This window comes from Rhinoraja longicauda, chromosome 8 (genome assembly GCF_053455715.1).
Source record: "Rhinoraja longicauda isolate Sanriku21f chromosome 8, sRhiLon1.1, whole genome shotgun sequence".
Classification (NCBI taxonomy): domain Eukaryota; kingdom Metazoa; phylum Chordata; class Chondrichthyes; order Rajiformes; family Arhynchobatidae; genus Rhinoraja; species Rhinoraja longicauda.
The window spans coordinates 46710848-46733196 of record NC_135960.1 but is presented as its reverse complement, the minus strand read 5'-3'; the positions used below and the strand labels follow the sequence as shown (position 1 = coordinate 46733196).

General features: G+C 43.2%; 1 protein-coding gene across 2 annotated transcripts in view; it reads right to left on the bottom strand.

The window, feature by feature from the left end:
- The window catches only part of LOC144595929 (activin receptor type-1-like), a 44926-nt gene that overhangs the window by 7796 nt on the left and 14781 nt on the right, over nucleotides 1-22349 (bottom strand). The window contains exons 2-8 of one of the 2 annotated variants that reach the window (XM_078403859.1): nucleotides 13216-13289; nucleotides 11575-11838; nucleotides 9889-10091; nucleotides 7412-7532; nucleotides 5733-5879; nucleotides 4798-5073; nucleotides 1529-1726 (exon numbers count right to left, since the gene is read on the bottom strand). In XM_078403859.1, coding sequence (XP_078259985.1) covers nucleotides 1529-1726; nucleotides 4798-5073; nucleotides 5733-5879; nucleotides 7412-7532; nucleotides 9889-10091; nucleotides 11575-11838; nucleotides 13216-13282 — 1276 coding nt within the window. In that variant the 5' untranslated portion in view covers nucleotides 13283-13289. The remainder of the gene's footprint in view (nucleotides 1-1528; nucleotides 1727-4797; nucleotides 5074-5732; nucleotides 5880-7411; nucleotides 7533-9888; nucleotides 10092-11574; nucleotides 11839-13215; nucleotides 13290-22349) is intronic. The other variant, XM_078403860.1, reaches the window with a different exon arrangement.

Genomic DNA, 22349 nt, shown 5'->3' with positions numbered 1-22349 from the left:
GAAGGCCAACATTCCATTGGCTTTCTTCACTGCCTGCTGAACCTGCATGCTTCCTTTCATTGACTGATGCACTAGGACACCCAGATCTCGTTGAACTCCCCCTCCTCCTAACTTGACACCATTCAGATAATAATCTGCCTTTCTATTCTTACTTCCAAAGTGAATAACCTCACACTTATCTACATTAAACTGCATCTGCCATGTATCCGCCCACTCACACAACCTGTCCAGGTCACCCTGCAGCCTTATTGCATCTTCCTCACAATTCACACTACCCCCCAACTTAGTATCATCTGCAAATTTGCTAATGGTACTTTTAATCCCTTCGTCTAAGTCATTAATGTATATCGTAAATAGCTGGGGTCCCAGCACCGAACCTTGCGGTACCCCACTGGTCACTGCCTGCCATTCCGAAAGGGACCCATTTATCCCCACTCTTTGCTTTCTGTCTGTTAACCAATTTTCTATCCATGTCAGTACCCTACCCCCAATACCATGTGCCCTAATTTTGCCCACTAATCTCCTATGTGGGACCTTGTCGAAGGCTTTCTGAAAGTCGAGGTACACCACATCCACTGACTCTCCCTTGTCAATTTTCCTAGTTACATCCTCAAAAAATTCCAGTAGATTTGTCAAGCATGATTTCCCCTTCGTAAATCCATGCTGACTCGGAACGATCCCGTTACTGCTATCCAAATGCTCAGCAATTTCGTCTTTTATAATTGACTCCAGCATTTTCCCCACCACTGATGTCAGACTAACTGGTCTATAATTACCCGTTTTCTCTCTCCCTCCTTTCTTAAAAAGTGGGATAACATTTGCTATTCTCCAATCCACAGGAACTGATCCTGAATCTATAGAACATTGAAAAATGATCTCCAATGCTTCCACTATTTCTAGAGCCACCTCCTTAAGTACTCTGGGATGCAGACCATCAGGCCCTGGGGATTTATCAGCCTTCAGTCCCATCAGTCTACCCAAAACCATTTCCTGCCTAACGTGGATTTCCTTCAGTTCCTCCATCACCCTAGGTTCTCCAGCCCCTAGAACATTTGGGAGATTGTGTGTATCTTCCTCAGTGAAGACAGATCCAAAGTAACGGTTTAACTCGTCTGCCATTTCTTTGTTCCCCATAATAAATTCCCCTGCTTCTGTCTTCAAGGGACCCACATTTGCCTTGACTATTTTTTTCCTCTTCACATAGACATGAGGGTTTGGATTACAATTAAAACACAAATAACGTGCTATAGTTTAATTGACTTCTGTAAATTGTCCCTTGTGTGTAGGATGGAACTAGTGTACGAGTGATCTGGTGGGCCAAATAACACGCTAAACTAAACTTTAAATGTTATCATTAAAACATATCAATACGATGTTTGTGGATTTTACTAAAGAGATACTGTGGGATCAAGAAAGAAAAAAAAAACTTTCTAAACTTGAAATGAAGTTCTGAAAGAGCCGTTAGTGAAAAAAAACTAATTTTCTTCAGAAAACAGTTGAAACTCAAAATAGGTTACAATGCACTTACCACTGCTCACTGTCCTCCTCGCTACCTCCCACAGGACAAGACCAAAGGCCCAGATGTCAACTCTCCTATAGGAATCAAAGAGGTTCACCTGCATGGATTCATCCAAAACCTCAGGAGCCATATATCGTTTGGTGCCTACCCTAGGATTATTGCCCACATCTAAATGGTTCGTGCATTGGGAATGCATCACCGCAAGACCTAGGAGAAAAGCAAACAACAAATATCACAAGAAAATTGGGGCTTCGTAGCCGGTAGAGCTGCTGCCTCACCAAACCCGAGTCCAGGGTCAAGGAGGTCTCCGAATGGTTGTAGAACTTTCTCAAGGGAGACGGCGAGGAATCAGAGGTCGCTGTTAATAGCAATTGTAGGTCTCAAATAGGACTCAAATAGGTGGCATCATAAACAATGAGTGTTGTTGACAATTAGTGTGGGATCTTGATCATCTAGGTTAGTGGGATGAGGAATGACATGGTTAGGAAATTGAGGATGGAGTCCTCATGGAGTTAGGAAAGGTTCAAAAGCAGGACCTCAAGTGGAATAATTCCTGGATCATTCCCAGTGCCACATGCTAGTGAGGACAGGAATAGAAGCGGCAAGATGGCGCAGGCGTAGAGTTGCTGCCTCACCGCACTAGAGACCTGGGTTCAATCCTGACTAGGGGTATTGTCTGTGCAAAGTTTGTACGTTTTCCGGTGACCACGTGGATTTTCTCTGGGTGTTTCATTTTCCTCCCACATCCATAGATGTGCAGGTTTGTATGTTAATTTGCTTCTGTAATTTTCCCATAGTGTGTAGGATGGTACAGCATTGAACTAATGTGTGGGTTATCGATGGTTGGTGTGGATTCAATGGGCCAAAGGCCTGGTTCCACAATGTATCCCTAAACTCTAAAATCCCTAAATATTTCATTGGAGACTGGAATAATAGGTTATTAACTTGAAGTTTCACTTAGTAATTTTGTCTTCATTTGTTTTTCCTACAATATTCTGAGCAAAACCAGTTCAGCATTTGAACAATGCTATACGTAGACAAGGAATTATAATAAGGTTTTAATAAGGCCATTCATAGTGAAGGAACAAAGATAGTAATCAAGAGAGTGTAGCATCACAAGGAGAGGAAAGATTTAATAAAGAAAGACAACAGCCTAGAGCCGAGGGGATAATAAAATCGTAGTGACCACCAAAAAAATACTGAACAGCATGAAAAACTATTGTCAAGATGTATCACACACAGCAGTTCTTTCATCTGTCAGCAACAATGGACCAATGCACAATCATATACAAGCCTTTTCCATTTACTACTTCATCCTATTTTTACCTGCTATCATTGGATTGAAATACGAGTACAGGAATTGTTTTAGTCCAAAAGCATTAATTATCAAGTGTGTTTTATTGTCATGTGTCCTGAAACAGAACTAAGTTCTTACTTGCAGCAGCATAACAGCTATGTAAATATAATACTCTGTAAACACCATAACAATAAAAAATATACATCAATAAAAACAAGCAATAATAGTGCAAAGACAAAGACAATGTCCCCAAGTCTTTGTTGTTCAGAGCTTATTTGGAGGTTGTAGTGTTTAATAGCCTGATAGTTGTAGGGAAGAAACTGCTCCTGAGCCTGGATGTTACAATTTTCAGGCTCCTGTACCTTCTTGGTACAGGATGGCAGGAGTGAAATGAGAGCGTGGCCAGGGTGGTGTGGGTCTCTGATGATGCTGGCTGCCTTTCTGAGCCAGCGACTCCTGTAGATCCCTTTGATGGTGGAGAAGTCAGTACCCGTGAAGGAATGGGCAGTGCTCACTACTTTATAATAATTATAATAAGTAATCTATGGAAGCTGGGACAAACCAGAAGAATAACACACTGACAAAGAGAACAGGTTGAAAGTCCTGCTCACACAAGAGTCCAGAATTGTTTCTCTGATTATTGGCCAACACCAAAACCTGTTGCCTCAGGGCTTCTGGGACCTTGGTTTGATCCCAACCTTCAGCACTATCAGTGTGACGTTTACACGCATCCCTCCTGTGATCATGAGAATTAGGAGGAAAACGATAATAGGAATTCCTGGTATGCATATTAGACGAATGTAACAAGAGTGAATAAACGTAATTGGAACCATTTCCTTGCCTGGAAGAGAACACTTATGTGGAATTGATTGCCATAGATGGCTGTGGAGGCAAGTCATCGGATATTTTTGAGGCCGAGATTATCAGGTTCTTAATTAGTATGGATATAAGAGGTTATGGGGAAAAGGCAGGAGAACGGGGATGAGAGGGAAAGATGGATCAGCCATGATTGAATGGTGTAGTAGACTTGATGGGTCGAATGGCCTAATTCTGCTCTTAAGAACCATTATATACTGGTTGTCCACACCACACATTTTGGGGGTTAAATTCCATTTGTTCGGTCAGAGACAGGCTGCATGACATCAGCTTCAGATGCTGGTGTACAAAAAAGGAAGCAAGTTACAGCATGCATGCAAACAAAAAGCTGTTCACATTAGGAAGAGACCAGTGAATAGTTGGTATGTGGAACAAGACTGGGATAGTCGAGTGTGAGGCATGCTTGAGGCATCAGGGCATGGAGTTCTGAAACCACAGGACAAGAGGTGATCCGATATCAATCTTAGCATAGCCATTTCGCCAAATGAATGAGAAACTGATAGGTTCACAGACCACCACTGTGATGCGAATAGATAATTCCTGTTGGCAACTCCCTGAACAAACAGTTCAGAGTTACTATTGGAGATGTAAGAGAATCCTATCTGCCATTTTTGGCAGCTACAAGAAATTCCAGTCCACAATTGCCAAGAATGGAGATTACAAGTGTCTCAGTCAACATTGACTCCACAGCCAATATAACTTGATAAGCGATCTTTCTTACATTACAGAATTGACAGCACCATTTTTTTGTTAAAAGAAGGTACTCTGTTGGATTAGGCAGCTCAAAGTACTTTACAACCAATCGAATTAGAGGCATAAACAGCAGGCATTTGTATCATGTTCTTACAGCAAACCCACTAAGGTCAAGAGTGCAATAATGGTAGAAGGTTTGACAATGAATTGGGCAATGGTGTTTTGAGAGTCTGAAATTGCCATTGTACATTTTAAGACATTAAGTGGGTGTTTTCATCACTGATAGAACACAAGACAGACATTTAAAATTACTAAAGTACACTCAGAGTCATACAGCATGGAAACAAGCCCTTGGAACCTGAATGACTCTATGACTCAGTATAAAGTGAAAAACGTGGATAAAAGTACCTACCCAAGTCTGCAATGCAGCACTGCCCATTCTCCTTAACAAGGATGTTTTTGCTTTTAAGGTCTCGATGTGCAATTGCAACTTTGCCCTGCGTCCCGATTATTTCCGTGTGCAGATGCGTCAGACCACATGCAATGGACAGGGATATCCGCAAACAACCCACAGTATCCAGGGCAGTGTGCTGCAAGTGGTCATAGAGGGAGCCCAGCTCGTGGTAATGGGTAATTAGCCACAGCTGTGTGCTGGAATTTCTGGATGTCATATCTGAAGCAATAAACCCTGGAGACAGAGAGACAGATCTTGAGTTTCACAATTACTAAGCAAGTCTCAGTAACATCATGGATGTTGTTCATAAGCCAATAAATCAATCAGGCATAAGCCAATTGGGGGCGGCGCAATGGTAGAGTTGCTGCCTTACTGCGTCAGAGATCCGGGTTTGATCCTGTTTACGGGTGCTGTCTGTATAGAGTTTAAAGAGAGACTCACACAGACAGAGACAGATACAGCATGGAAACAGCCCCATCGGCCAACCGAGTCCACACCGACCAGCGATCACCCCATACACTACCACTATTCTACACGCTAGGGACAATTTACAATTTTACAACGTGAGCACAGGGAGAACTTACAAACTCCGTACAGACAGCATCCGTAGTTCGGATCGAACCCCGGTCTCTGGCATTTGTACTTTCTTCCTGTGACCGCGTGGATTTTCTCTGGGTGCTCCTGTTCCCTCTCACAAGGCAAAGACGTACAGGTTTTTTTAGCTAATTGGCATCAATAAAATTGTAAACTGTCCCTAGTATGTTGGAGAGTTCTAGCGTATGGAGATCGCTGGTCGGTGCAAACTCAGTGGGCCGAAGGGCCTATTTCCGCACAGTACCTCTAAAATAAAAGTAATATATCAGCTGAAGATTACAAGCCAATAACACACTCACCTAAGATGTTCTCATTTCTTAGGAGTACACTGTTATAGATCTCGGTCTCTCTAAACCAGGATTTTTCATCTCTGGAAGAAAATATTTTCACTGCAACATTTTCTCCTTGCCATTGGCCACGCCAAACCTCTCCAAAGCGCCCTTTGCCTGGAAAATAGAGCACAAGAGATACACCACCATCAATTAAGCAGAACATTTAACATTGCAACACATTAGCAACTTGACCTGTAATTTCTCCCAAGAAATCATGGTGGCCCAGTGACCCAGCGGTAGAGTTGCTGCCTTACACCGACAGACACCCGGGTATAATCCTGACTAAGGGTGCTGTCAGTACGGAGTTTGGATATTCTCCCTGTGACGCGTGGGTTTTCTACGAGTGCTGCGGTTTCCTCCCACACTCCAAAGACGTAAACGTTTGTAGGTTAAATGGCTTCGGCAAAATTGCCCCTAGTGTGTGGGATGCGAAACTAGGTTAACATAGAACAAGTGTACGGGTTGGTCAGCGCGGACTCCATGAGCCGGAGTGTCTGTCTCCACGCTGAATCTCTAAACAAAACAAACACTAAAAGTGCCATCCTATCACCCACTAGAGATGATAGTCCTGACCTACCATCTAACCACACTGAAGACCTTCGCACTCTTTAATCAGACCTTGCTGGACTTTATCTTGCACTAAACGTTATTCTCTTTATCCTGTATCTGTACACTGGACAACTTGGTTGCAATCATGTATAGTCTTTTCGCTGACTGGATAGCACGCAACAAAAAGCTTTGCACTGTACCTCGATACACGTGACCATAACAAACTAAACCATTGTACCCGTCACCACTACCACTCTCCTTGGCACGAAGATGGACACAAAATGCTGAAGGAACTCAGCGGGTCAGGCAGCATCTCTGGAGAACATGGAGGGGTGAAGTTTCAAGTTGGAATCCTTCTTCGGACTTAGTCTTCTGTGGTATATACCAGCATCTGCAGTTCCTTTCTACGCTTCACTTGGCACCCCTTTCATGCAGCCACCACGCTGAATAAAATAAATCTTTCCCCACACATCCCTTAAACTATGCCCCTCTCACCTTACAGTTATGCCCTCTAGTCTTTGACATTTCCAACCTGGCGAAAAATATTCTGACTGCCTACTATATCTATGCCTCTCAATTATATGTTAAGTGTTCAAGTGCATCCAAGATTACTTACATTTTGTTTAGAGAAGAAACTAATGCTTTACAACAATGAGCAGCATTTTGAGCCTGAAATATTAGCCCCGATAGCTTTTAATTTATTGCAGTTCTTTGGTTGCCTAGAACCCCCTGACATACATAGGAAGAGACAATAGAACAAGACAAAGCCCAAAGAGAGGAAAGCAACACATTGCCCAAAATATAAACTTGATTATTTGGTATTGCAACAATAGTACACAGGGCGACACAGTGGTGCAGCTGGTAGAGCTGCGATCTCACAGCGCTAGAGACCCGTGTTCGATCTTGAGCTCAGGTGCGATCTGTGTGGTATTTGCAGATTAATTGTCCCCTATAAATTGCCCCTAGTGTGTTTTGGGGCTTTGAATGCAAAATTGGATAACATAGAATTGGTGTGGATGGGTGATCGATGGTCGGCATGGAGTCGGTGGGCTGAAGTGCCCGTTTCCATGCTGTATCATTAAACTAAAGTAACTCACCCACACATTCCACCAGGGTGATCTGTCGAGCTACTGTTCTCTGTATGAGGAAGGGAAGCCCCGATCCACTGCCTGAAGTGCAGGAGTGTTCCATCAGATCCTGTGAGAAAAAGAGATGATCCTACAAAATGAACCGCAATTGCTGGTTTTCGTAAGGCAGGCAAGATTGTTCATTCTTAAGACAAGGGGCAACTTAAACAACATTTACCCCATGCAATTATTTCCTCTGGCCAACTTTCGGTGAAGGAAGTGAAGTGAAGTTGAAGGCTTCCGTTACTGCTTCACCAGATCACATACTGTACAGTGGCAGCACAGTGGCGCAGTGGTAGAGTTGCTGCCTTACAGTGCCAGAGACCTGGATTCAATCCTGACTATGGATGCTCTCTGTACAGAGTTTGTGCGTTCTCCCTGGGAGTTTTCTCCAGGTGCTCCGGTTTCCTCCCACATCCCAAAGACGTGCAGGTCTGTAGATTAATTGGCCCTCTGTAAATTGACCCTAGTGTGTAGGGTAGGACTAGTGTACGAGTGAACGCTGGTCAGCACGGTCCCTATGGACCAAAGGGCCCCATTTCCACGCTTCAACTCTAAACTAAACAGCTCCAAAGGGAATAAAGGTTCAGGGAAGTATCCTCCTTCCATGAGCAGCTCAAGAAATTCGTTTTTATATTCCTTCGAGTATAGAATTAGAATGAGAGGTGATCTTAGAGAAACTAGACCCTAAAAGGGCATGATTGGGTAGATGTCAAGATAGAAAGTAGAAGAGTACAGTGCACGAACTGGCCCTTTGGCTCCCAATATGCCAAACATGATGGCAAGATAAATATTCAGCCTGCTAGTGATTCATATCCCTCCATTCCCTGCTAATCCATGTGCCTGTCTAAAAGTCTCTTAAATGCCACTGTTGTATCTGCCTCCACCACCACCCCTGGCAGTGTATTCCAGGCCTTCACCACTCTTTGTGCAAGAAAAATGCCCAAGCTTCCCCTTTAAACTCCCCCACCCCCCCCCCCCCCCCCCCCGCCCGATCTTAAAACTCTCGTCTTTGAACTTTCCACCTGGGAAAAAGGTCCTGACTGTCTACATTATCTTTGTCTCTTATAATTTTATATACTTCTATCAGATCTCCTCTAAACATCGACACTCCAAGGAAGACAATCCAAATCTGCCCAACGTCTCCTTATGGTTAATGGCCTTTAATCTAGGCAGCAACCTGGTTAACTTCATCTCTAAAGCTTGCACATTCCTCCTAACCAAAACTGTGCATTACTCCAAGTGCAACCAAACCAAAGTTTTATAAAAATGCAACATGACTTCCTGACTCCTTTACTGTTACACTCAATGCCCCGGCTGTTGAAGCAAGCATACCAGTCACCTTTTTTGCCACTTTCAGGGAGCTATGGATTTGGACACCAAGATCCATCTCTACATCAATGCTGTTTAAGGTCTGGCCATGAACTGTATACTTTCTCCTTACATTCAACCTCCCAAAGTGCAGCACTTCACACTTGCTTGGGTTAAACTCCATCTGCTATCTTCCTGTCCACGCTGACCAGTGATCACCCTTTCACACTAGTTTCACCCTTTCACCCCACACACTGACACTATCCTACGCATTGGGGACAATTTATAATTTTTTTACCAAAGCCAATTATCCTATAAACCTCTACATCTATGGAGTGTGGAAGGAAGCCCGTGCACCCGCAGAAAAACCATGCACAGGGAAACTCCGTACACACAGCATCCATAATCAGGATCGAACCTGGGTCTCTGAGGCTGTAAGGCAGCAACTCTACCGCTGCGCCACTGTGCCGCCCTTGTAGCAGAGATGTGTAGGAACCTCTCACAGAAAATGATTAAGCTCTGTAACTCTCTAGCGTAGAGGTCATAGGGGATTTTTTTTTTTAAGTGGATACATTTTTCAAACATGCATGAGGGCTACGAGGAAGGGGTGTAGAGGACGAGATGACGCCCAGGGTAGATCAGCCAGGATTACGTTGAATGTGGGGTAGGCTTAAGAGGAAATATGGCCTGTTCCTATTTCTTATGTTCTGACATTTGTATGTGCCAAAATTGCAAACTTGCTCAAATATTAATTTAGTGGTTTCAAGGTTGAAAGTAAGGACCAAGTGGGTGGCACAGTCTGGGTGCACATAAAACGCTATCATTAATGAGCTCTCCTCCGTAATTTTATCATTGCAAATTCTAAGCCCCTTAATAACAAATGACGTGCGTATAATTCAAGGGGTTGGAAATACGATCTATATTTCCCCAAAAGAGATTAGAATTTCCTATCACCTCCTCCCACCTCAAAGTTAGCTTGAACGTGTGCCAATAGTTTATAAAGTCTGGCCAGTTTTCAAATTACTGCAACAAAAGCAGAAATGCTGATATTAACAATAGACATGGGGGCAATAGTGCTTTTGACCAGAGGGAAGGGGAAACAAACACAAATTAGAAATTGTAAACGAAACGCTTACAGCTAACGTGCTGTCACTAACATTGGAGGCAATCAATCCATCAATGGCACCATATTCAGCTTCTCGGGCATTTAGTCTTTGCATCTGATTTTGGTGAAGCTTTCGCAATATGACCACTGTCACCATGGTGACAATGATCAGCACAATTACTGGAGCAACAACAACCATAGCCAGGGTTCTTGCACTGTAGCCCACCGGTGCTCCTGAGAAGGAAGAAAAGAAACAAGTTAATGCACAAATTGAACAATTGCAAAATGAAAAAATAATGACTCTTACAAACTTCTACAGTTGCACTGTAGAAACCATTCTATCATCTTGCATTTCTAGCTTGGTTTGGGAACAGCCCTGCCCTAGACCGCAAGAAATTGCAGGGAGTTGTAGATGTGGCCCAGTCCATCACACAGACTAGACTTCCCACCATTGACTCCACCTATGTTTCACGTTGCCTCGGGAAAGATCAACATAATCAAAGAACTTCCCACCCTAGACTCTCCCACGAGCGGAAACATCCTCTGTACATCCACTTAGGCCTTTCATTATCTGGAAGGTTTGAATGTGAACCCCCCCCTCATCCTTCTAGATCCCACCTCATCCTTCTAAACTCCAGCAAGTACAGTACCAGAGACTTCAAACTACATTTAAAGGATAGGTACATGGATGGGAAAGGTTTAGAAAAATACGGACCAAACACAGGCAAATGGGATTAGCTGATATGGGGCATCTTGGTCGGCACGGATGAGTGGGGCCGAAGGGCCTGTTGCCCTGCTGTATGACTATACCACAGTGCACAATTTAAAATAAATCATTCCAACGGTCTCCTGGGTTCCTTCTCTCCAGAGATGCTGCCAGACCCGCTGAGTTACTCCAGCATTTTGCGTCTGTCTCCCCTGTCTCTCCTGAGCTTTACCATTGTATTCTTCAAAACTTTCAGAAGAACAAGCCATTGACATGGCACAGTTTGCAAATGGCACGATAGTACATCCTTTGAGTCCCGTTAATTCAAGACAATGTACTGAGATAAGTCTATGCCTCACAGATAAGCTTTCACTGATACAACAGCGTGCAAATTAGGACTTTGTATGTTACATGTTGGCCTAACACATGTAAAAAGGGCAAAGCAGTGTTCTAACAGACAGCAAAGATCCATATATAAAAATTTAGTTTAGAGATACAGCAAGGAAACAAGTCCTTCGGCACACATCAACCCATTGATCACCCTTTCACCCTAGTTCACACTACTGGGATCCCATGTTCTCATACACTCCATACTAGAGGCAATTTACAGAGGCCAATTAACCTATAAACCCGCACAACTTTGGGAGTTACTTTCAACCTTTGACAGAGTGTGGAAACAGGCCCTTCGGCCCACCGAGTCTGTGCTGACCAGCAATTACCCCGAACATTAGCACTATCCTACACAGTAGGGACAATTTACAGAAGCCAATCTATAAACCTGCACGTCTTTGGAGCGTGGGAGGAAACCAGAGCACCCGGAGAAAACCCACGCGGTCACAGGGAGAAAGTACAAACTCCACGCACAGACAGCGCCCGAGGTCAGGATCGAGCCCCGGTCTCTGGCACTGAGTGTCAGCAGCTCTATCAGCTGCGCCACTGTGTCGCCCCTGCCAATTGTTTTTTGGAAACCATTAATGATTTAAGGAAGGAAGGAAAAGAGACAGGTTTTACCTTTTGATGGCAGCTGAGCTGTGATGTTCATATTACACAAATAGCCCCGGCAACACACAACTGTTTGATCTGCTGATGGCGGAGTTTTGCACGTTAGCTTGCTCTGTTCATACACTTCAAAGCAACCTTTCTGATAAACAGGATGTCCGTCATTTATGCTGAGTGATGCAAAGCACTGTTGTCCAACACATTGGTCCTCTCCTCCACAAAACATCCCTTCACACACGCAGATGAAATGATTGCTCTTCAGCTTTGTTTCCTTATCTATGAAGCAAAATTCAAAACTTGACCGCAGAGCAGACTTCAGACTGTGGTCAATTAAACACGCAACCAAATTTACAGATGCTTTACCAAGAATGAAAACACAGATGTATGGAAGCTAAATTTTCCGTTTGGTCAGTTTCTGTTGGACAAGAATCTCAAAGAATCACAACTATCATTTTCAAATGCTAGTTGTTTAGGTGAAAAATAATGAGCATTTGCCATGTTAACCCCGCCACCTTTCGAGGCATAGAGTCACACAGCACAGAAACAGGCCCTCCAGCCATGCCAACCAAGATGCCCCATCTAGACTAGACGCATTTTCCCATGTTCGGCCCATATCCCTCTAAATATAGACACAAAATACTGGAGTAACTCAGCAGGTCAGGCAGCGTCTCTGGAGAATAGGGACCTCTACTTTCAGTCTGAAGAAGGGTTCCGAAACGTCACTTATTTATTTTCTCCAGAGATGCTGCCTGACCCGCAGAGTTACTCCAGTATTTTGTGTCTATCTTCGGTGTAAACCAGCATCTGCAATTCCTTCCTACACATTCCCCCTACACCTTTCCTATCCATAATTGGGATGTACACCAATGAACATACATCAATACAAGTACAGGCCATTCAGAAAGGAAATTAATGAAAGGTACGAGATGGAAGGATCCCGGAGAGTGAAAAATACAAATAAAAGAATCAACACTGACAGTGCAAAACAGATTGTGCTGATGGAGGGGGGGGGGGGAAGCAGCAATCTCACAAATGGATTACACTGCATCAAAAAAGGCCGGTTCTAATTCAGTCAAAAAGAAAGTTATCTCAAGTTATAAAATTCAATCAAGTCTGGAAGACTGCAATATGCCCAGATGTCCTAACCTCAAGTTTACCTTGGGCATTGTTAAAGCAGCACTGAATGCCACATAGATAGGTCAGAGTGGGAAGTGGGAGTAGAATTAAAATTAAAGTTCCAACTCATTCCCGTCTGAATGCTCTGAATTCAGGTTCTCCACAAAAATGATCTGCGTTTGCTTTCTCCGGCACCGTGGGGGCCATATGTTGTAAACACCAAATGCATCATGTTAGTCCTGAGGCCATGGTTTTGTTTGATAAGCCACCTTGAGATGCTTCACTGTGTACTTACAATAATGTTAACACGCTACAATTAATTGTAGCAAACAAGGAACTGCAGATGCTGGTTTATACCAAAGAAAGACACAAAATGCTGAAGAACTCAGGCAGCATCTCTGGAGAACTACAGATAGTTGACATTTCATGTCAGTCTGACCATGAAACGTCACCTATCATGTTCTCTAGAGGTGCTGCCTGACCTGCTGAGGTACTCCAGCACTTTGTGTCTTTCTATAGTTAATTGTTATGCCTTACCTTCACAACGAACACTTAGAAATGCCAGCGTCGTCAACAAGGGAAGAATCATTGTACCAGTCAACATTGTAGAACTAAAACAAAAAACAAATTACGAGGTCAATTTAAATAATCTTTACCTCCTCAGGATATTTTTCTAAAATTCCAAAGGGAATAATGTACCAGGGAAGGAATAAACAATTGTAATCCACAAAAACAGACATAGACATTATATTTGTGTAATCTAAACACTCCCTAGCCCCAGGGCATTTTCGAAACCATAGTCCCAGTTATCCAACCAGCTTGCATGCTTCACAATGTGATTTTTCTCAAAATAGGTTATCTGGCTCCATCCAACTCTGTATTTGGACAGCTGAAAGCTCGCCAAAGACTTGGAAAATGTCAGCATTCAGCTGGTCACCACTTAACTGAGATAATGCTGAAAACCACCAAACAGATTTCACATTCACGGTTACAAAAGATCGTTAAAAATGTTAACACGCCAAATATTTAACCAGGAGATTTTTTTTAATAACCTTGTTGCAAAAGGAAGCAAGTTATATTTCAGTGCTGAATACCATTGCCCCCTGCTTGCCTTTATTAACAAGGAAAAATGGCAGCCATCCAAAGACCAGGCTGTGGGAGCAGAAGCAGGCTCAGTGATGCATTCAATTCAAATTATGTGTCACTTGAGACTTGGTCACTGAAGAATGACACAGCCCCACAAAGTAAATTGGAGAACAACCTTCACTACCTGCAAGACTCGTGGCTCCATATACAACACCCAGCAGGACACCCAGGGTACCAGCCTCTACGTCGAGGGCCTGAGGTGACCCACCCCACTCAAAACACAGATGAGATTATCACTCAAGGGGGGGGGGGGCATGTACAAAGCATATGCACTAACTCTACCGTTTACAAAAACCAGCCACACTGTGTAGAGACCACCACTAAAATATATAAATAACTTTGCACTGTTTTCTTATGTATATATTTTTGTCATGACCAGCCACATTATGTACGGACCACCACTAAAAATATATAAAGAGCTTTGCAATATTTTCTTTTGAATATATTTTTTATGAACAAAAATGCCAAATGTGGAGTCCTGTGGGCAGTTTTGGTCACCCCATTACAGGAAGGCTGTGGAGGCTTTGGAGAGCGGCAGAGGAAGTTTACCAGAATGATGCTTGGATAAGGGGCTATTGCTTATAAGAGGAAGGTGGACACAATTGGACATTTTTTCTACAACAGGTTGAGAGGAGACCGGATAAAAGTATATAAAATTATGAAAGGCACGGATAGGGTAGACGGTCAGAATCTTTTTCCCAGGGTGGAAAATGTCAAACACTAGAGGGCCTAGCTTTGTGAGAGGGGCAAAGTTTAAAGATGCAGGGCCCAGATATTGTAGGCCGAAGGGCCTGTTCCTGTGCTGTAATTTTCCATGTTCTATGTAAAGTTTATTTTTTAATTTAAAAAATACACAAACTCTCCACTTCTACAATAAAAAAACATGTTTTGCTGCAGATACAAACTCCAAAAACACAATTGCTCCTATGAAAATAGTGTCGCAAGTCAATGCAATTATGCGTGCCTGGACCAGACTTGCGTGACTCAACCTACTGTGCAAACCTTAGAAGCTGTAACCAGCTCTGTATCAGAGACAACTCCCTGTACTAGATTACTAGATATTCAAAGCCAATCAGTCTTTGGTAAATGCTCTCTGGGATTTGAGATGGGGGAATGGTAAACAAGGAGAGACCACACACACAATTCCCAACTCTCCAAAGTTTTGGACTCAGTAGTTCAGAACAAAGGCTGGTGTAGAAATACACACGAGGTATTAAACCATATCGACAAAGAGGTCTTTAGGAGGCACTGCCTCAAAAGGGCAGCCAACATCAAAAGACCCACACCAGCATGGCCACACTCCCATTTCACTCTGGTCATCGGGAAGAAGGTATTTAAGGGAGGATCTTATAGAAACGTACAAAATTCTTAAGGGGTTGGACAGGCTAGATGCAGGAAGATTGTTCCCGATGTTGGGGAAGTCCAGAACAAGGGGTCACAGTTTAAGGATAAGGGGGAAGTCTTTTAGGACCGAGATGAGAACGTTTTTTTCACACAGAGAGTGGTGAATCTGTGGAATTCTCTGCCACAGAAGGTAGTTGAGGCCAGTTCATTGGCTATATTTAAGAGGGAGTTAGATGTGGCCCTTGCGGCTAAAGGGATCAGGGGGTATAGAGAGAAGGCATGTACGGGATACAGAGTTGGATGATCAGCCATGACCATGTTGAATGGTGGTGCAGGCTCGAAGGGCCAAATGGCCTACTCCTGCACCTATTTTCTATGTTTCTATGTATTGGAGCCTGAAAATCGTAACCACCAGGTTCAAGAACAGCTTCTTCCCAACAAACATCAGGCTCCAAATACTGTAACAACACAAACTCAACAACAATGATCTTATATGGACTGCATCTCTGGTTTAGTTTATTGTCACGTGTATCGAGATGCAGTGAAAAGCTTTTTGTTGGGTGTTATCCAGTCAGCGGAAATACATGAATATTATTGAGCCATTCAGTGTGCAGATACAGGATAAAGGGAATAATGGTTGCATTATGGACTTCGGTTTTGTAACCTAATATTAGTTGTTAATTTATTGTATTATGATTATCATATTTATCTACGCATTATCACATTTACAAGCCTTTTAAGCTACAGCAAGTATGAGTTTCATTTTTCTGTTGTCAGTACATATGACAATTAAACACTCTTGATTCTAAGCTATTAACGAGTCCAAATGAAATCTGTAACCCGAAAAACTACAGAACATAAAGTTAACAATACTTGAATAAACATGAAAAATAAAATAACCTACAGTTTTTACAGTCAAGGTTCGGGAAGGTGGATGGAGGATGTGGGCTACAGCACTTTGGGCTGTCAAAGCTCTTAAAAGATGAAACCACTATCAGAAGCACAACTACTGCCGAAATCATGTTTCTGAATTTCAGGATGTCTGCTGTTGGATCAGTGTGTTAGGCAGCCACATCTGGTCAAATGTCCGTTTGAGACTATTTTCACATTCCAAAATCAATGTCACGATATACATTCAGTAAACAAACATGAAACATTCCCAATGTAATTTTTTTTAACATCACAAACCAAGCACTGGCTTAGTGGACTTAGAATATCACCCTGGGATTATGAAAAATAAGCATGGTAGATTCTGAGATCTAGGAATACACATAGTAGTTTAGAGATAGAGCATGGAAACAGGCCCTTCAGCCCATTGAGTCCACAAGGACCATCGATTACCTGCACACTGGTTCTCTTATGCTAGTTTTGCATCCTACACACAGGCACACACAATAGGGGCAATTTACAGAGGGTCAATTAACGTACAAACCTGCACGTCTTTGTAATGTGGGAGGAAACCGGAGCACCTGGGGAAAACCCACAAGGTCACTTTATCTTTGCTCTGTGGACAGCTTGATTGTATTCATGTATAGTCTTTTTTTATGGACTAGACAGCACACAAACAATTTTTTCACTGCATCACAGTACACATGACAATAATAAACTAAATTAAACTACAATCAAGCCACACAAGTATAAGGAATATTTAAATGGTTACTTAAACTATCAGTTTGATCTTTTTTAACTATAGAGCAAACATTTTGCAAAATTTGAAAAGACCTTGATAAAACAATTCGAAATGGGAGCAAAACAATCAGTCTGGCTAGTGCTTAATTCAGTGGAAATTGAAGCAGGCACTGCAACTGGTTTTATTCCTTATGTGTACCAAATTTAACAGATCTCAACCAAAACAGAAGTATTAAAGATACTTCTGAAGAAGTATAGCGAGTTTGAAGAAGGGCCTCAAACCAAAACGTCACCTATCCATGGTCTACAGAGATGTTGCTGGACCTGCTGCGTTATTCCAGCACTTTGTGCCTTTTTTGTAAATGAGCATCTGCAGTTCCTTGTTTCTACATATGAAAGATACAGGTTGTTTCATGTGGACAGGTTTGGATGTAAAATTTAACAAAGAAATAGTCCATCTGACTAAACTGCAAAACATTGGACCATTTTATGGAGATCACAATTAATGCCAGATTTGTGATTTTGTGATCAATTGACTGACTATGGAAACAGGTCTTTCATCCCACTGTGACCACACCGACCAACGGTCACCTGTTCACAACAGGTCTCTGTTATCCCATTTTCACATCCACTCCCTACACTCTAGGGGGTAATTAACCTGCAAACCCATATGGCTTTGGGATGTGGGAGACAGAAACCCACATTGTCTGAAGAAGTGTCGCGCCCCAAAACGTCACCTATCCATTTTCACCAGAGATGCTGCCTGACCAGTCGAGTTACTCCATCATTTTGTGTTTGACCCATGTTGTCACTTGGTGTACATGCAAACTCCACACGGGCAGCATCCAAGGTCAGGATCAAACCCAGGTCTCTGGCGCTGTGAAGCAGCAGCTCTACCGCTGCGCCACAGTGCTGCCCCGAGTACGGTTAATTTATCCAACATAACCCTCCTTTTACTTGCTATAATTTGCGAAGTTTTGTTTTAAAATGTTGATAGTCTGTGTTATTCAAGCAATTGGCAACAAATGGGATTAGATACAAAATCTAGAGTGGTGGCCAGAGGCGAAAAGGTTCCACACCACACATCAGGCTCAAGTTTAGCTACCTGTAGGAAGGTTCATGTTTGAAACAATTAGAAACATCACAAGTAGACGAGAGAAATTTATTGTCTTCTACAAAAGAAGCCAGTTGCACAAATACCCTTCATTAGTTTCGACAGCTGTTATTACCATTTCACTCATAGAAAGCTTGCTCCTATACACATACAATTAGGTAGGAGTGGCTGCCTGTATTTATTTTAGTCCAAGCAATAGCTCATGGAAGCCTGAACTTAGGCCAACAGAACACCACTCACAAAACACTTGGGCAGCTTACAGTCCAGTGGTATGAATATTGATTTCTCTAACCAAGTAACCCTGGCATTCCCTCTCTCTCTCTATCCCTCCCCCACCCAAGTCACACTAGCTTCTCATTATCACCCGACAAACAGCTAACAATGGCCTGCATCCTTTATTGTCATTAACTTTTTGCATATCTTTCTTTCATTGTTCTTTATCTCTCTACATCATCGTCTACATCTCTTGTTTCCCTTTCTCGTGACTTTCAGTCTGAAGATGGGTCTCGACACGAAACGTCACCCATCCCTTCTCTCCAGAGATTCTGCCTGTCCCGCTGAGTTACTCCAGCTTTTTGTGTCTATCTTCGGTTTAAAGCAGCATTTGCAGTTCCTTCTTACACACCCGTTACTTCATCTTTTTGTGTCTATCTTCGCAAAACTGCAGCATCAATTGTCAGTGTCATTCATACAGCACAGAAACAGGCCCTTCGGCCCAACATGCCCATGCCATCCAAGATGCCCCATCTATGCAAGTCCCACCTGCTCACATTTGGCCCATATCCTCTAAACCATTCCCATCCATAGTGTCTGTCCATACAGTCTCATTCAAAAATAAAATTGAACCTGAAGCAAATGAAAAAAAAAAACCCACAAATGTTTGTTTTAATTATCTAGAGCTGAAAATTGTTATTTTGCTTTACAACTTTAAGCTATCTTTATACCACACCAAAGCAATGCCCATAATTTAGTGTGAAGATTAAAAAAACAGGGCTTCCTCTGCTCACCATTTTAAGACCATGACATAGGAGCAGAATTAGGCCACTCTGCCCATCCAAGTCCACTGCGCCATTCAATCATGCCTGATCTTTCTTTCCCTCTCCGCCCCATTTGGGTTTTCTCCCACATTCAAAAGACGTGCAAGTTTATAGGTTAATTGGCTACTGTAAATTGTTCCTAGTGTGTAGGATAGAACTAGCGTATGGATGATCGTGGTCGGCGTGGACTCAGTGGGCCAAAGGGCCTTTTTCCACGATATCTCTCTAAACTAAACAGAACAGAACAGTCCTGAGCAAAATTTAAAATGCATGATGCTGCTCTGAAGATCTGTTTCAACTAAATTTTATACAAGCATTTAATATCTGCAATGAGGTCACTCTCCATAAATAATCCATTTGGAAGAAAAACAGCTGCGTTTAAACTACAATAATAGACTGGGTCTGGAAAGTGTAGAGTAGTTGCATCAAACTGTCCAGTCTTTCGAAATGGGAGAATCGTGCACTGAGGTCAAAATGTTTTGTAATCCAGCTTTGCAATGAAATAATGAGAAAGGCCATTACAAATTATGTGTCAATATAGCACAGAAACAGGCTCTTTTGCCCAAAATCATCCCTGCCAACCAAGAGGCTCCATCCCAGCTACTCCCATTTGCCCGCATCTAGCCCATATCCTTCTCAACTTTTCCTATCTACCTACCTGTCCAAATGTCTTTCATAAGTTATAGTACCTGTCCCAGCAACTTCCTCTGGCAGGTCATTCCAGATACCACCATTTTGTGTTGTCATTCAGGTTGCTATTATATCTTTCCCCTCTCATAGTAAACCTATGCCCTGTAGCTCTCGATTCCCCTACCCTGGGAAAAATACTTAATTCACCCTCATGATTTATATTCACCTCGGAGTAAGATAACCTGTCTTTCTCCTGCACTCTAAGAAATAAAGTCCTAGCCTGCCCAACCTCTCCCTATAGCTCAGGCTCTCAAGTCCTGGCAACATCCTCATAAATCTTCTCTGTACTCTTTCCAGCTTAATGACATCTTTCCTATAGGAGGGTGATCAAAACTGCTCGCAATACTTCAAGTGCAGCCTCTCCAATGTCTTGTAAAGCAAACCTCAGCCTCTTTCACAAAAGCAACTGCTAATTATCCATCTCCAGTGGTCATCTGCACAATCAAAAGGGCACTTTTCAAATAACAAAGACAGAAAATAGATTGGTTTGAGCAGGGGCATTGATGAAAAAAACAGCCTCTAAACACAAAATGGTTCAAAAAGAGATGTGTTCTAATGAAAAGTCATCGATTCATAGAACAGTTGTTGAACATAGATGGAATAAGCATGTGCCGAACATAGGTCAAGTTGAAGTTATCTTATCTGCCAGTATGTGCTCCATAACGATCTATTCCAAGCTCTTCCATGTGCTCATCTAAAAGTTTCCTAAATGCCACCATCGTATCTGCCCCCACCACCACCCCTTGGCAGTGCATTCCAGGCCCCCACCACCACCCCTTGGCAGTGCATTCCAGGCCCCCACCACCACCCCTTGGCAGTGCATTCCAGGCCCCCATCACCACCCCTTGGCAGTGCATTCCAGGCCCCCACCACCACCCCTTGGCAGTGCATTCCAGGCCCCCACCACCACCCCTTGGCAGTGCATTCCAGGCCCCCACCACCACCCCTTCCTTGGCAGTGCATTCCAGGCCCCCACCACCACCCCTTGGCAGTGCATTCCAGGCCCCCACCACCCTCTGTAAATAATTTGCCATGCACATCTCCATTCTGAATGAATGAATGAATAGGTTTATTGGCCAAGTATGTACACATACAAGGAATGTGCCTTGGTGCTTCGCTCGCAAGTAACTACACGAACATAAAGTAAGCAATTAAGAATAAAGCATAAAACATTAAAACATTAAGAATACAATATTACGGTTTAAACATACGAGTGAAATAAACCAGTGCAAAAAGAAACTACAGACTTTTGGTTATTGAGTAAAGCTACTGCTCACAGAAAAAAAAGCTGTTTTTATATCTGGCTGTGGCTGCTTTGACAGTTCCAGAGGGAAGTGCTTCAGTTTGTGGCCAGGGTGAGAGGGGTCAGAGATGATCTTGCCCGCTCAGCTTCTGGCCCTTGCAGTGTACAGTTTGTCAACTGGGGGGGGGGGGGGGGGGGGGGGGGGGAAGGTTGCAGCCAACAACCTTCTCAGCTGATCGTACGATTCATTGCAGCCTCCGGATGTCGTGCTTGGTGGCTGAGCCAAACCAGACCATGATGGAGAAGGCGAGGACGGACTCAACGAAGTATAGAATTGGACCATCATTGCCTGTGGCAGATTGTTTCTCCTTAGCTGCAGCAGGAAGTGCATCCTCTGTTGGGCCTTTTTGACTGTGGAGTCGATGGTGGCCCCCCATTTAAGGTCCTTGGAGATGATGGTTCCAAGGAAATTAAATGACTCCACAGATGTTACTGTGGTGTTGTTGATGGTGAGTGAGGGAGGGGAGGGGGATCTCTTCGAAAGTCTACAATTAGTTCCACTGTCTTGAGAGCATTGAGCTCCAGGTTGTTGCGATTGCCAGCTGTATCACTTCCTGTCTGTAGGCAGATTCCTCCCCACCCTCGATCAGTCCAATCAGGGTTGTGTCATTCGCAAACTTAAGAAGCTTGACAAAGGAGTCAGTGGAGGTGCAGTCGTTGGTGTAGAGAGAGTAAAAGAGAGGGGAGAGTACGCAGCCTTGCAGTGCTCCTATGCTGAGGGTCTGCGCGTCCGAGATGTGCTTTCCCAGCCTCACATGCTGCTTCCTGTCTGTCAGGGTTGATGATCCACTGATAGACAGGTTCAAGCACAGTCAACTGGGAGAGTTTGGAGTGTAGTAGCTCTGGCACAATGGTGTTAAATGCAGAGCTAAAGTCCACAAACAAAATCCTTGCATAGGTCCCCTTACGGTCTAGGTGCTGGAGGATGAAATGCAGGCCTAGGTTGACTGCGTCATCCACCAATCTATTGGCCCGGTATGCAAACTGCAGAGGGTCCAGCAGGGATGGATGTTTTTTCAGGTTTGTGATTTTTTCAGCTGAGTTTTGAAACATTAAAGGTACACAATCTACCATGCGTGCTGTTATGGGTGTTACATGAATATACACACAAAAAACTCGCAAGTCACAAATAAGGTGGAAAAGGCAAGTCATGTTAAGCTTCTACATTCTATAAAAGTAAAATGAGTTTTGTATTTTTCAATTTTAAAGCAATTTTAGTACAGGTGGTCCCCGACTAACGATGCTGCAACTTCCGACATTTCGACTTTACAATGGTGCAAACGCTGGGCGACCCGTAGCTCGCTCCCGGCCACCTGATCAGGTGTATTAAATGCATTTCGACGTACGATATTTTCAGTTCGCAATGGGTTTATTGGAACGTAACCGCATTGTAAGTTGAGGAGCACCT